At 42.4% G+C, this 15,915-nt stretch overlaps 1 protein-coding gene across 12 annotated transcripts in view; it reads left to right on the top strand.

The window, feature by feature from the left end:
• The window catches only part of TEAD1 (TEA domain transcription factor 1), a 274,482-nt gene extending 265,810 nt beyond the window's left edge, over positions 1-8,672 (top strand). For all 12 annotated transcript variants that reach the window (XM_059875101.1, XM_024975801.2, XM_024975798.2 and 9 more), the window contains one exon: positions 631-8,672. In XM_059875101.1, coding sequence (XP_059731084.1) covers positions 631-744 — 114 coding nt within the window. In that variant the 3' untranslated portion in view covers positions 745-8,672. The remainder of the gene's footprint in view (positions 1-630) is intronic.
• The last annotated feature ends 7,243 nt before the right edge of the window (positions 8,673-15,915 follow it).

Genomic DNA, 15,915 nt, shown 5'->3' with positions numbered 1-15,915 from the left:
TAGTGGTGAGTTAAGTCACTCACAGAGCTATGTCTCCCATTGACTATTGTGCAACAAAATTTAGTAAAGTTCAGGGATAAGATAGGAAACAGTTCCCAGGATAAATGACTGTCCTATGGGACAGAATTATAGAAAATTCTCTATGTTGTTAAAAAAAAAAGTCACAGCCTTCCCCGCTCAAAAAAAACTCACACTAATTCTTGTGGTGTCTTCTTAGGCTCAGATTATGAATGAGACCGCATCTGTAAGGTCTTTCTTACATATGGTAACTAAACTTAGATAGGATTTAAGTTGGACCCTTAGTATCCTGAGTTTGTGCAGGAGGGGGCAGAGTGAGGCTGAATAGATCTCTAATTAGCCGACTTTTTGAACTTTAGACTCTGTATCCGTCTCCGAGTAAACCATTTCATCATGGTACAGGTGGAATATTTTTATTCATGTGGTGTTTGATACAGATATATATGTGTGTGTGTATATATATAAAACTTGTAAAAATTTTATTGAAGTGTAGGGGATTTATAATGTGTTAATTTCTGCTATACAGCAAAGTGATTCAGTTATACATACATACATATATACATGTACTTTCTTTTTCACAATCTTTTCCATTTACACTTTTTTTTTTAACAGGTGGTAACAAACAGGGATACACAAGAAACTCTCCTGTGCATGGCCTGTGTATTTGAAGTTTCAAATAGTGAACATGGAGCACAGCATCATATTTACAGGCTTGTAAAGGACTAAGCGTGGTTATTTATATATATAGATATCTGTATATACACACACACGTATGTGCACACACACACACACTCTCTCCATGATCGAACGACTGACTGTAAACCTCACCATGCAGGGGTGCTGCCCTGGCCCTGAGGTCACCCCGATTTTTCTAAATCCTGTTTGAAGTCATTTTTTCATGTGTTCATACTCATTGTAGCTGTGAAGTTCTGGTACAGTTGTAAAAAGAGAAATTGAGTTGTTTCTGTGTGTTATTCAGATCCACAGCCCACGATTCCTCGGAAAGGTGAACCTTAAGAACCCAAGTCTCTGTCTGCAGAGACCTGTTTCTCATTGTGGTAGGAAAAAAAATTGAGACAGAGCATTTGCCATTGGACATTTACAGCGTTTATACAAATGTATTTAGTGTGTTTTTTTTTCCAACATAAAATTCTTGTTTTAAGATACAAGTAAAATTAATCTTTAAATATAAATGTAAATTAGTACACAAAACTAAGAATCTTTAGACTTATCTTTGTAACTAATTAGGGTGGAAGTTATGAAAGAATGTAATTCACTAAATTATTTTTTAAATGAAACTCTTCTTTCCTTTTGAAACCAAATGTTAAAATATAGCCTTAAGAAATACTTGGTAGAAATATCCTAATGAGACAAATTTGTACTTTTTTCCTCAAGGTTAAAACTAATCTCCTAATCCATTAAACTCTTGAAACAGGTATTACAGAGGAAGAAAACTTCACCCCTTATCCTTAACATATATAGTATATTTAAAAAATATAAAATTGTATTGTACTAATGTGATGATTATTTAATGAAAAAAAAAAGATGGCTCTTTTTGCAATAAGTAGATAAATACTGAAAATCTAAGCTTACAATGTTTATAGTCTTGTGTGTGCAGTTATATTTTATATGGACAACCAAATTTTTTTATTAAGATGAGTAAATATTTGAACCACTGAAATTTAATAACAAAAATTCAAAATTGGCATGAATACTGCACTGTGAGCTGCAAATTATGGAAAACCCTGTGGCTGGGAGAAATTTCATCAAACCAAACTTGCAAAGGCTCATCAGTTTTAGGATTTCTGCTCCCCAGAACATCACAAGCATACTCACCAGCCTGTGGATAAGTTATTTCTGGTGATCCAATATGCATATTAACCTGTTGTAACTATGTGTGTGTGTGTGTGTTTGTGTGTACATACACACATATACATATATAGTTATTCAACACTTATTTATTGAACATCTGTTCAGTGTCACTCAGTTTGCTAGGTGCTGATATATGTATTTCTCAATCTGTGTCCGTAGATCTTGGTGTATTCTCTAAGGACACCCATTTTCTTGACATCTCTCAATAAGTCACAATACTTAGTTGACTGAGGCTGAAGAGGCTCGGCTATCTATCTCTGCCCTTTCCAAACAGGTTCATTTGGGAGGTTTCCTTCCCGAGAGAGATTCAACTTTCCAACCCATGTATTCCAAAGCATTGTCCAGGCAGAGATGGTTTGGTGTGGTCACATGTCTTGTTACTTCCATACATTGGGAAGGGGACAGGGCATACTCCCCACTTTCCTGGAGGAAATTGACTTGTTGATAATCGTCAGGAATGTTAACACTACAGAACATGAAATGTCTTGCAAGTTTTAAAGCATGTCAAGACTTTTACATCAAGCCAGAAAAATAAAAAAAGACTTTGTACTGTCACATTCAAGTAACCTACACACCCTCTTCCCTTTCCCCTCAACCAACTGTGACCCTGCTTATGTATTGGCTAGTATCTGAGGTCAGGAGCATGAGGGTGTGGCTGGCTTGTGGAAACAGAATGCTGAACCAAGCCTGACCGCACCCAAACCCATGACCCTGGTCCCTGGGAAGACCAGAGGAAAAAGTGCAGAACTTTCCCCTTTTGGAATGCACATCCCTTACGTAAGCCAGCAGGATGGTGTGCATCTTCCCTCCATAAACAGACTACAGTTTGTTCCCTGATTCTGAGGGGACCTTTGAAGAGTTGACCCAGCGGCCCACCCTTCCATCTGGTCTTCGGCCCAAGTATTAAGCTTCTCCCTTGGTCATCATACTTATGACTTCTCTTGGTCACCCCTCTTCCAGGTGCTTCTTTTGCTCCCATCTCCTGCATCTTACTGAAAATTACCCCCAGTCTTCTCAGGACCTAGGGGTGCAAGTGATCTTATGTGGCTAAAAGCCAGGCCATCCCAGAACTTCAGGGGGAGAGGTATTTGGTTCACGTTCTCTCCCAGGAATGGAAGTCTTCCGTGCTGCCAGGAGGGCTCTTAGGATTTACTTTTTTCAAAGCACAAATAGACTGAGACCCTGAAACACCAGCTAGAGACTAGTTCTGTTAACTAAAGAGTAGGTCATACCCTGGCCTCACAGAGTCAGGCTGGGCCCTCTGATACTTGTCCTCTTCCTCCAAATGCCTTTGTAGTTGAGTTTGGGGTCTCCACGGATGACCTTGAGGGTTACTTTTTGCTCTTAAAACAAGTTTGCTTCTTGTCTTGTTCTAAAGGTTTCTTCAGGGCAGGTAGTTTTCCTGTCTTAACCACTGGTCCATTTCTCTGTCTCTTCTAAATTAGACCCTGGAATTAGATTTGTGTGACAACATCTAATCCAAGTCTGATTTTTGGTCTTTGACCATTCATGGCAGAGTCTTATTCATTCATCAAGCTTTCTGAACCGTAAAGAAGCCTTTCCAAAACTCTGTCCTCACAGCTGTCTTCTGGGTGCTCCATCTCCTGGTTGACCCTCCACTACCAGGATTGATTCAGGGACATCTTGTGCTTTCACTGGAGAGTTTGGAGGCCACTTTCCACCGCCTGAGTGGGGAGAAACTAAAGAACTGATCTTTGGTCTCTTGGCATTCATTTCCCATCTTAGCAAGAGACCTAAGTAAAGTCGAGGTTTTTTCAAAACATGTCCTAGAATCCCAGAATGTCTAAGCTACCCTAGACCAGGGTTTCTCAACCCTTTCTAGACCCTGTTGACATTTGGACCAGATACTTCTTTGTGGTGTAGGGCTGTCCTGTGCCTTGTAGGAGGTTTCGCAGCATCCCTGGCCTCTGCCCACTAGACACACTCTTTCCCCACTTGTCACAATCCCAAGTGTCTCCAGACAGTGCCAAATGTCCCATGGGCCACAGAATTGCCCCTGCTTGAAAAGCACTGCCCTACATCCAAAGGTCACAAATGCCATATTTGACATCTTCTTTTTCCTTCCATTTTATCCTGAGAAAGCTTCTCTCCTGGGAGCCTTGTTTCAGGCCATCAAGAGACAGGTAGGAATATTACTCAAATGACATTTTGTCCATGTTTCTTCCTGTTTCAGAGCTTCTACTTCACAACAGAGTCTCTCAGCTACAAGTATTCTTTCCTTCCTCCCTGGGGAAATTGGGGACAACTGGTTACCAACATCCCTATGATCAACTCATACTGCTTAAAGAGCATTTCTAATTTGCTCTTGATTCCTTATTTCATCTGGTTAGAAAATGCCACCTATTTTCATTATTTCTCATAAGGTTATTGTTCTCATAATCAGACCTTTGATCATTTTAGTGAATTTCTTCTGGCCTTCTACTTTTAGCGTTAGACTCAATGTTTTTTGTAGAATTTATAGAGACTTCTGGAACACTTCATCTTTAAGGATGGAGGAGAGAAGGATTCATTTTGTAAGAGGACTACTAGAGTTTTTCTTTACTAAGCTATGGGAGAGCACAGTCTACAGGCATACCTCAGAGGCAGCACAGGCTTGGTTCCAGAGAACCACGAAAAAGCAAATATCACAGTGAAACAAGTCACACCATGCATGTGAAAGTTAGGTTTACACTATATTGTAGTCTATTAAATGTGCAATAGTATTATGGCTAAAAAAAATCAGTGCACATACTTTAATTAACATATTGCTGGAAAATGCCAAAACAATTACAATAGTAACTTAAAGATCACAGATCACCACATTAAAAATATGAAAATAAGGAAAAAGTTAGAATATTGTGAAAATTATCAAAACAGGACACAGAGACACAAAGTGAGCAAATGCTGTTGGAAAAATGATGCCAGTAGACTCATTTGATACAAACCCTCAATTTGTAAAAACTGCAATATTTGTGAAACGTGAGAAAACGAGGTATGCCTGTGACCTCCTCCAGTTTGTAAATGAGAGAGTTGAGACCCGGAGGAGACATGACTTGCCCAGAGTCACGTGCTGGTCAGTGACAGCTGACTAGGAAGGCTTTAGTTGCCACTAGATCCTTGGCCTTTTGGTGGGGGTTGTTCCTCTTTGGTGCTCAGTGAGGAAGAGAGGGAGAGGAAGACCCTTCTTCTGCCAGAGCAAGAGCATCCCCCAGGGTTGATGCTGCTTCTTCCTTGAGGGTCCTATTGGGGAGGCACCCACCAGCAGACAGGAAAGCTGATGAGCCTTTTCCTTACCCCGAGGACAGTTCACCTGCCACAGGCTCTGAATCAAATTTTTCTTCACAAAACATCCCAGCAGCAAAGTCCCACTCTCAGACCAGCCAAAAAAAAAAAAAACCAGCCCCCATGCCCAGAACTTGATGTTACAGACCCAAGTCTTCTCTTTAGGTCTCAACACTCTAGCGGCTTTTGCAGTTTGTTTTTGTACAAACATAAATTATTTAAATCACACAAGATGACAGTCAACTTTTCAAACCAGGTACCGATCACTTGTATGATTTTTGTGTATGCTCTGGTACACTACGCCTGTGCTAACGAAGGCTAGAACCCATTTTGTGTGTTGGTGTTCACACCTGTGACATTAAGAGGATACGTCTGCATTGCTTCTTTCCTTCTGTTGATGTTTCTGTGGCGAAACCCTGCACATGTCATTTCTGAAAAGCCTTAAATCTTCGCGATGTTGCATGTAGGGTTTGCAGTGCAGAAGGCTGCCTCGGAACTGTGAGCCCTTTTGTAAGCTGGAAGCATTTCTCTTACTATTGTTACTTTTGTAGGAAGTTTTCAATTCAGAGCTGCCAAAGCGTTCAGTAAGCAGTGCCTTAGTGATACTTAGTCGTGCCGCCAGCCTTTTCTCACACCGGTTCTCTATGTCCCTTTACTAATCGGCTCAGTATTTAAAACAGAACAAGCAAGCGTTGTTTTCCATTTTGTTTTTCGTAAGCCCATTTTTCTCCATATCTATAGAAAACTGACTTCTTGGTCTGAAATCCGAAATGAACAGAAGTCAGTTCATTGACCACACCGTCCAATGTCTATACCAAAATGGAAGGTCTTGCAACTTCATAGTTTACTATGAAAAGCAAATTGTATACTTTAAATGTTGCCTTTTAAATCCACGACCAAAAACTTAGCTATTTGTGAACCTTCTGCACTCTAGCATGAAAGTGCCTTTGGTTTGAGATTCCAGCTTAGAAAAGTGCTGCCATAATCATGATAATTTGTAGAGAGACCAAAAATATTCTGAGATCACCGTAATGCCTTTGGTTTACCGGGATGAATAACCAACGACAGGCCTCTGTTCACAAGAGCACGACATGGACCCCGCCTGCTGTGCATCATACGCCGTAGGGGACCCCCCCCACCACTCCCAGCCCTGGAGCCCACGGCAGCAGGAGGATCCCCAGAAACTGGTATGTTTGTGTGCCATGACCCAGTACGCCATCTCTACCCATCACCCAGCCCTGCGTCCGCCCGAGGGGACTTGCACACAACCCGCAGGCTGTCAGCCAGTGGACAGATGTGACCTTCTCCGTACGCTTGTGCTCAGTCTGTAGAGCCTGCCTTTCCACTCAGATGCCAGCGCGCACTTCTCCGGTTTACGCAGTGATACCGTTTTGAAAGTTGGAAGCCTCAAACTGAGATGACAGTGCAGAACAAAAAATGGTTTAGGGTCATCACAATTGACGTGTTCTTCTTAGGGCGAAAATGTTGACTCTGAGTGTTGTCTGAATGTGCTATGAGAAACTCCCAAAGAGTACCACTCACAATTCGGAATTTTCAAAGAATGTTCCAGCCCTCTAAAGGGCAACTCTTTTAGAGTCCCTGTTGGCTTTTATCAAAACTTTGCGTAAATTGGGAAAACTGATAGAGGGGAGGAAGAGGAGTGAAAAGGACGAGAAGGCAAAAACACCAGCCAAATAAAAGCCAGGACAAAAAAAAAAGATTGTTCTTTACCAATATAGACTTTACAATGACATTAGAATCGTTGAAAGTTAGCCTCTGAATGTGTATAATCCATCTGTTTCTACCTGGTGTCTTTAAGAATACCCTCTTTGGGCTCTCTGAAACTTCAGGAGTGATTTCTATCCACACCAAGTTGTGAGTGCTCATAGAAGTTTATACAATGAAAAAAAAAAAAGTCAAATGAAAAGGAAAATTGCTCAACATAAGTTATAGTTAGCTGCTTGAATTCAGCCCCTCCCTGTCATGTCAAGACTACACCACAACTTGGAAGAAATTAATCAAATATTTGTTTTCCTGTTTCCCTCTTCAACTGTTCCTGTGCTTTCTTTGGCAATAGTTTTCTCTCATTAACTCATTGCTTATATTGTTAAGAATGAAGGTTTGTGTTTAAAATGTATTGCATTGCAAAGGATAGTTTCTCTGAAGTCATGCACCATTAAATAAGATGAAATATTTGTATTTATTGTCCTACTTCCTAAGATGTTAACTTGTTTTATTCTCTGTGAATTTGCATTGAGTCTGTCATATGCCCCACTCCATCATTTTAATATTTGAAATGGCATTCATTTTCCCTCTCTGTTCATCATTAAGTGGGGTCAGATTCCAAAAGATTCCACCTCTCTCAGGCTGGCTCTCTTTCGTCTGACTTCCATTGTGAAAATTTCTCATTCCCCTTTTTCTTAAGAGAGGCTGACAGAATCTAGGTATAAATCAATTGGAAACCAGTCTCTGGTTTTCTCTCTCCCTCCCTCCCTTTCTTTCTTCTTTCTCTTTTCCTTTTTGCCTCAGTCCTTTTCTGTGATTAGTTTCACTGTGTAAATTAGATATGAACTGCACTTCTTAAAAAAAAATCTCCCTGTTACCTCCTTGAAAGAGTCCCTTCCGTAGGCCTTTCTCAGTAGGCTCATGACTGCAGATAAGGAAGAAAAAAACAAGTAAAAACAAAAACTACGTGCCTAAAAATGACAAAAAAAAAGTTTTGTAACATTTAAAAAAGAAACCTGAATAGCCTTTAATTCTTATGAATATGCTTACATTTTATGTAAATTGGTTTTTGCCACGTGTGTTTGTTCACATTCTCAGTGACTTAATGGGATTCTCACAGTCTGTGTCTTCGTGTCACGTGTATAAAATGGGCTTGTGATGTAAGCGTTTCATCTGCTCAGTGGTTCCTTCAATATTGTACTGCTGTTGGGAGCGGGCTGAGGAGTCTGCCTTTGGGCAGTAAGCTTCCTCTTGGAGAGATTGGAGAGATGGGGGGTGGGGGGTGCAAATTCTCACATATGTTTTCTTAACCTATTTGCAGAAGCTTTCAAAAGGCATTTGGTTAAACCTCTTGGCAGTACAGTATTCTTGTATTTGTTAATGTCTGTGTTTAGGTACTGGTACCTTTTTGTTTAAAAATGTTCTAAGTGTTGGCTTTAAAGTGAATTTATCTTTAGTATGATAGTTATATGAAAATTATAGGGTTTGTGTGCAGAGAATTTTTTTATAAAGTGCTTTGTAAAAAAAAAAAAAATGTATTCTAGCTTTCGCGGTACATATGTGTGATAACTGTAATATCCATGACAGTTAAGTGCAATTATTTCATCACTCTAAAAATGCTATTTTTGTGTCAGTTCCTGCAGGTGTTTTCATGTCTTTGCAAAGTGACACATTTTGATGCCTTCTTGATAAAGTGGTAGACATTTTGTAGCTTTATAGAAACTTTGTATTCATACGGTATCAATGAAAAATAAAGAAAATGAAAGTGTGGGTCACCTTTTTTATCTGCAGAAATGTATGTTGTTGAAAATGAAAAGGTGTTTTGTGTGTTATGTGTGAATTTATGAAGGACAGAGTGCTGCTGCTGCTGCTAAGTCGCTTCAGTCGTGTCCGACTCTGTGCAAACCCATAGACGGCGGCCCACCAGGCTCCCCCGTCCCTGGGATTCTCCAGGCAAGAACACTGGAGTGGCTTGCCATTTCCTTCTCCAATGCATGAAAGGGAAAAGTGAAAGTGAAGTCGCTCAGTTGTGCCCGACTCTTCTCGACCCCATGGTCTGCAGCCTACCAGGCTCCTCCATCCATGGGATTTTCCAGGCAAGAGTACTGGAGTGGGGTGCCATTGCCTTCTCCGAAGGACAGAGTAAAGGAGGTTAAAGTAGTGATCTTTTAATGGTGTCCACTCAGCTCAGTATAGTAACTGCAGCATGAGTGTTAATGTCTATGAGGGTTTCTTCCTTTGTTTCCCTTTTTAAATTGATGTAATTGATTTACATTGTTTTAGTTTCAAGGGTGGAGCAAAGTGATTCAGTTATACATACATACATATGTATTTTTTCATATTCTTTTCCCCTGTAGGTTATTACTCTCTTTAGTAGTGTGTTAGTAAAATTGTTAGCCCGCCGTGCTCAGTGCATGCCAGGAGCCGGGGGTAGAACAGTGGATGTGAGAAAGAGGTAACTAAAGGGCGGTGGGTGCCCACACGGTGCATGCTGAGCTGTAACCCTTGCCCCGTCCTCAGGTGTGTGCAGCACACACGCACACACACACACACACACACACACACAACAAAGCCTTGGATTCACTAAGTTTAATGCATGCTGGGCACTGGGCCAGTGTGCTGGTACAGCGTGTGACTCTCACAGCTGTCCTGATGACAGTGATGTTATCTCACACATACATGCATGCACATACACACACACACACACACCCCCAGCCAAGCCTTGCTCAGGAAGGGGCAGGTGGTCCAGGGTTGTGACTGGTGAGTGGTGAAGCCTTCAATAGAGCACCCTGGCTTTGACTCTTGGCCCCTGCCTTTTGACTCACTGAGACTCTGTGGAAGCCACTCGAGGCTCAGGGGCAGAAATCTGGGGATTGGGGGACTTCCTTAAACGACAATAACCGTGGGCTTCTGATAGCAGGACCCAATGTACCCTGGGATCCTTCAGTTTGAACTAGACCTCAGGTGGTCTTGCTTCTCCCCATTTCTTTTGAAATCTGAGATGCAACCTGCCTCAAATCCCAAGGCACTGTGCAAGTGGAAACAGAAAAATATTGGGTTCCATTTTCTCTGAAAGAGGCATGTGTTTAGGAAGCTGCTGTTCGAGAGAAGGAGGTTGTCCAGCGAGCTATCCAAGGCAGAGGGAAGCAAACTGGGGTGTTTTGCTGAGGCCCTGTTATATGCCAGTTCCCTTCACACTCACGACATCCTTTAACCCACATCCTCTTGAGTAAAAGAATCATTTCCAATTTTCCAATAAGGAAATGGGAGCCCAGAGAAGCAAATCCTTGTTAAGATCATAAAAGCTAGTAAGTGGCAAGAATTTAGAAGTGGAAAAGCCTCCTCCCTTGTAGTCCTGGCTCTGGTGCTGGCTGTGTGGTACTTTGGCCCTGCACTTTCTGTAAAACAAGATGCTTTTGCACATCAAAAACATCCTTGTTACTGCCTGCAGTTCTAGTTAACTTGAGTTCAGCGGAGAGAGTGGCATGCTAGGGAAACTAACATCAGTGAGGAGAGAGATTGAAGACACATGGGGGAGATTAAATAAGCCTTCTTGTAAGATTGAGAGTCAAGAAATGTCCCTAGGAACCCTGATCATTTCTTCTGCCTTACAGCCGACTGAGGACTCTCATCAGCATGGCTACTGCCTATTGACGGCTAAATTAGCTGCTGTTGTTAAGTGATCAGTGAGCAACTGATAAAGATTCCAACTCAAAAGGCACAAGTGTTGGGTAAGCTTGTGAAGCCTTAGCGTTTTTTAGTTGCCTTTGAACTTCTATTTAAAGCCGCATATGCCAGTTTTATCTAGGTGGTTGTAACTAGCAAAGAGTCAGGCTGCAAGAAGCAATTGCTGGAAGCAATGAGATGAGACGGAGAGGACTGGGGGGAGGCAAACACTTCATCTTGTGAGGCATCTGTTTCAAATGAGGCCTTACCATGGTCTCCAGGCAGAGGGATTGGACTGCTAGCCTGGAAGGTTTCGAGAAATCTGAGGTTCAGCACTCTCAGGGTTCCACCCAGATGTTCCCATTCCGTGTTTCAGTGCCCCACTCCTTATCTATTAGGGCCTCAGGAAACTTGTGAGAGCTGTAAATTCAGCTTTATTTGTAATTTCTGGCTTGATTTCTAGCACCGTCTGTCCTTCAACTGCCTGACCTAAGGATCTCTTTCAACGCTGCCAGGGAGATCTTCTATGCCATGACCTGAGTTGAGCCTGGCATTTTCTTCCTCTTTGCACCAATTGCACTTAGCAACAACCAACCTGTTAATACCACCAACCAATCATAATTAACGCCACCCATCGCTCTAGCATGCTAGAGATGGTGTAAGGTAGGGCATCCCCTTCCTTGTGGAACCAATGCCAGTTTATGACAGGTGCTTAGTCATTCAGTCATGTCTGACTCTTTGTGACCCCATGGACTGTAGCTTGCCAAGCTCCTCTGTTCATGGGATTCTCCAGGCAAGATGACTGGAGTGGGTTGCCATGCCTTCCTCCAGGGGACCTTCCCAACCCAGGGATTGAACCCAAGTCTCCCGAAATCCTCAGTCAGTATTAGGGGGCTTCCCTCATAGCTCAGTTGGTAAAGAATCTGCCTGCAATGCAGGAAACCCGGGTTTGATTCCTGGGTCAGGAAAATCCTCTGTAGAAGGAAATGCCAACCCACTCCAGTATTCTTGACTGGAGAATCCCATAGACAGAGGAGTCTAGCGAGCTACAGTCCATGGGGCTGCAAGAGTTGGACACGACTTGATGAAACCACCACTCCCACAATGCAGGTGGATTCTTTACCGACTGAGCCACCAGGGAAGCCCATGCCAGCTGACAGTAACTCTGCTGTTACATCATTTCAGTGGACCAACTGTCTTAGTTTAGGTTTCCCTGGAAGCAGAACCTGAAAAAAAGACTGGAGGGCAAACAGTTTATTTGAGAATCTTAATAAAGATGTTATTTCATGTGATGAAAGGCTAAATTCACCAGGAAGATGAAATACTTGTAAATTGGTATGCTGTTAATAGGGCTTGCCTTCTGGCTCAGTGGTAAACGAATCTGCCTGCCAATGTAGAAAACACAGGAGACGTGGGTCGATCCCTGGGTTGGGAAGATCCCCTGGAGGAGGAAATGGCAATCCAGCCCAGCATTCTTGTCAGGAAAATCTAAGGACAGAGGAGCCTAGCAGGCTACAGTCCATAGGGTGACAGAGTCGGACACAACTGAGCAACTGAGCGTGCACACACATGCTCTTAATAAAACTTCCTTAATTCTCAGGGAGTGGAGAACTGCAAGGAAAAATGCAAAATTATGCATCTGTTTAAGTAGTTGGTGGAACAAGCAGGCAAATTCCAGGAAATACATTAAAAAAAAGGAAAGTATTGATAATATGTGTACTCTGTCTCCCAAAATTGTCATGCATATTTTTTCAGCCACATGGAATGGTTTGAAAACCATGTACTTGCCAATTTAGCAGTCAGTATATTCCAAAGTATTGTTATAATACCACACAATATTCTCTGACCTCAAAGTAATTAAGGTAGAGTCAATTTAAAAAGAATTTTTAGAAAAGCTCTCATATATTTGGGAATTAGTAAACATTTCTAATTAACCCATGAGAAAGATCACAGAAATTAAATATTGAAAACTGTATGTTAAAGAAATACGACTTACTAAAATATGTGGAATGCAGCCAAAGCAGTGTTTACTAGACTAACATGTGGAGAATAGTCCATATGAGATAAAAAGAAAGACCAAAAATTAACAAACTATTCAATTCATGAAGTTAAAAGAAGATCAAAATAAGCATGCACACACACAAATAGAATGAAGGAACTATTAAAGGGCAAAGTAATGGGATATTAGTAGGAAGTGAACACGATAGAGGAGATCAACAAGTCAAAAATTGGTTTTTCAAAAATACAAATAAAATCTATAAGCCCTAGCAAGACTGACAAGTGAGGGAGAAAGAGAGAACCAAACCAACCAACTACACAAAGGAGTCAGAGGAATGAAAATAGGAGTATTAACACAGATCTTACAGATATTAATAAAAGTATAATAAAATTAAAATATACAGTTATAAACTTTATGCCAATGAATTTGTAAGTGTAGATAGAAAAGATAATTCTTAGAAAACTATAGCTCACAAGGAAGTAGAAAACCTAAATAGAGTAGCCTTAACAACTATTAACAACCAGGTAGAATTCGGGGGTCTCCTCTCTGGCCTCTGGCCTTTCCCTTCCAGGAATCCTTCTTCCCTTCAGCAGCTGTAGTTGCCCTGCACTCGATCTTGTTTTTTATGGGCCAGAAAGATGGCAGCTTTTCCATCAGCACCGCCACTGGCCTGCACAGCACTCCCTGGGCCCAAAACAGCAGATGGGCGCTCACTTCCCATCACTTCTGTCTCTATACATGGACTTCCCACCCAAATCCACCTGCTTCTAGGTACTCTCCAGTGCTTCCATTTTATGTATGTCCATCCAGTAAAATTGTTTTTTGATTTTTTTTTTTTTTGGCTGTGCCCTGGGGCATGTGGGATCTTAGTTCCGAGACAAAGTATCGAACCCACACCCCCTGCATTGGAAGCGCAGAGTTTTAACCACTGGACTACCGGGGAAGTCCCCATCCGGTAAAATTTTATTCAGTCATGACTAAGCAGAAGTCTGGCTGTGATATTTTAGATGCAAGTAAAGTATGAAGATGCTTCTTTCTTTGCAGGTTTGAGCTCCTACGAGGGCTTCCCAACTCTGCTATGAAATCAATATGACATCTAGTGGCTCAGTAAAGAAAATTTGGGCTGATTTTAATCAGTTAACATCTTAAGTCTGGGGCTCCCTAGGTATGGAGATGGGAGGGGGGTAGTGGTTACAATATCTTTTAAGAATTGATTTTTAAGATACAGTTATTAGGAAATAATAACTAATCTACATAAAGACCTGGACTTCAGTCTGCTCATTAATAGGAAAGAAAGATGGAGAGAGAGACCTGGATGGGAAGAGAAAGGAAGGAAATAGGAAAGAAGGGAAAGAAAAAGGAGAAGCATGGAGTGAAGAGTAGGAAGCAGATCAATGAGAAGTGAAAAGGGGATGGTATGGGCAAAGGATGTTATGGGAAGAGGAAGCAAGACTGAAAGCCTAGAATAAGGAAGTAAGTGCCTGACCAGACAAGGGAGTAGCAGGAAACCTGGTTCGGAAGTGGTCTAGCTTGGCAAAGACCTTTCTTGTCCTGGTGCTGAATTTACATTGTATCCAATAGGTGGCACCAATCATCTGAGTCTGTAACCATTAAAGAGCCTCTGCGCCTAGGCCTGTCTGTGTTCAGAGCCACTCCTTGCCTTTTACCTCCTTTGAAAGGCAGCCTGCTGATTGTCTTCCCCAGGCTCCTCTGCCAGCTGCTCTCAGTGGAGTGTGGCCATTGGAAGGTCCAGGCAGGCGGGGAAGCAGGGAGAGGCCGGCGCACTGCTCTCTCTTTTTCCATCTCAGGTGGCACCTCCGGCAGCAGGTGCAATTTCTTCACAGCTCCAACTCCTGCTCGAGGACCCCCGAGTGTTCCAGCTTCCACTAGTGATCTGGGGGTTTGGACTATCATCTCTCTAGTGCTTTCATCCTGGAAGTGAGAGTGGCGTTCTGTTCCTGCTCATCGTGGAGTTTAGCTTTTCAGCAGCCCCGCCACCAGCTTCCTGCATCAGATTCCCTTTGTTGTAAATGCCTGGTTTCTGTTTTCCTAGTTAGTCCCAGATGAACACAGGTGGGGGAACGCATTCTCCCCACTGCTCTGGTTTCCATGGAGAGAGTTTCTTCTCATCACTCCTGGCATCTCTCCCTACCCCTGACCTCTGCCCGTGGAAGTTACATACACTGAATCACCTGGTTAGTGGATGACAGCGTTTGGTCCACGTTCCCGTTTGGGCGCATCTCCTGGTGGAATTGGAGTGTGAATTTTAGCACACTCTTTAGTTATTGGTAAGCTCTATCCTCCCATATACGTGCTCAGTCTCTCAGTCGTGTCTGACTCTTTGTGACCCCATGGACTGTAGCCCTCCAGGCCCCTCTATCCATAAGATTTCCCAGACAAAAATACTGGAGTGGGTTGCCATTTCCTTCTCCAGGGGATCTTACTGACCCAAGGATCGAACCCGTGTCTCTTGCATTGCAGGCAGATTAACACTGAGCCACCAGGGTAGTCTTTCCATGTAGCCTGTTCTGTAAGTTTGATTTTGAATCTTCATCAGTCTAATTCCTGAGTCTGAATTCGTTCCCAAGGCCAGGACAATTGTGGTGTGTGTGTGTGTATATATATATAGATAGATAGATAGATCTATGGAAAGTGAAAGTGATAATCACTTAATCATGTCCAACTCTGCAACCATATGGACTGCAGCCAACCAGGCTCCTCTGTCCATGGAATTTTCCAGGCAAGAATATTGGAGTGGGTTGCCCTTTCCTTCTCCAGGGGATCTCCCAAACCCAGGGATCAAACCCAGATCTCCTACATTGTGGGCAGATTCTTTACCTGGCCAAAAAATTCATTTGGACCTTTCCATAACATCGTATGGTAAAACTCAAACCAATTTTTTTGACCAACCCAATATACACTGCCTCAAACTACAGCAGTAACCAGATTAGATTTATGCGACAGCTACATTCTGGCCAAAAGAAACTTAGCACCACCACCCCTCCACCCTGAGTCTGGCTTACTAGAGGAGGCCTTTTCCCCACCTTCTCTCCCCTAACATGTTCTACTAAATTTCAGCTCCTTGGGGACCTATGAAGACTATGACATGGATCCAGAAGTTCAATATCAAGAGCAGGTAATCATGAGGCATGCCAGCTCTGTGTGTGTGTCACACATGGAGTTCATAGGGCCCCCTCCTCCAAGTGCCCATTGCCTGGTTTAATACTCTGTTGTCCCCATCTTGAAATTCATCTTCTAACAGAGTGATTTGCATTTTACCCTGGACCCCTCAGACTTTGTAGCCTGTCCTGATGCTACCTGCCCTCCCTCTTGGGGTACACTTTTCGGAAGGG

Source organism: Bos taurus, chromosome 15 (assembly GCF_002263795.3).
Source record: "Bos taurus isolate L1 Dominette 01449 registration number 42190680 breed Hereford chromosome 15, ARS-UCD2.0, whole genome shotgun sequence".
NCBI lineage: Eukaryota > Metazoa > Chordata > Mammalia > Artiodactyla > Bovidae > Bos > Bos taurus.
The sequence above is the reverse complement of the archived record's forward strand: the minus strand, read 5'-3'. Positions and strand labels throughout refer to the sequence as shown.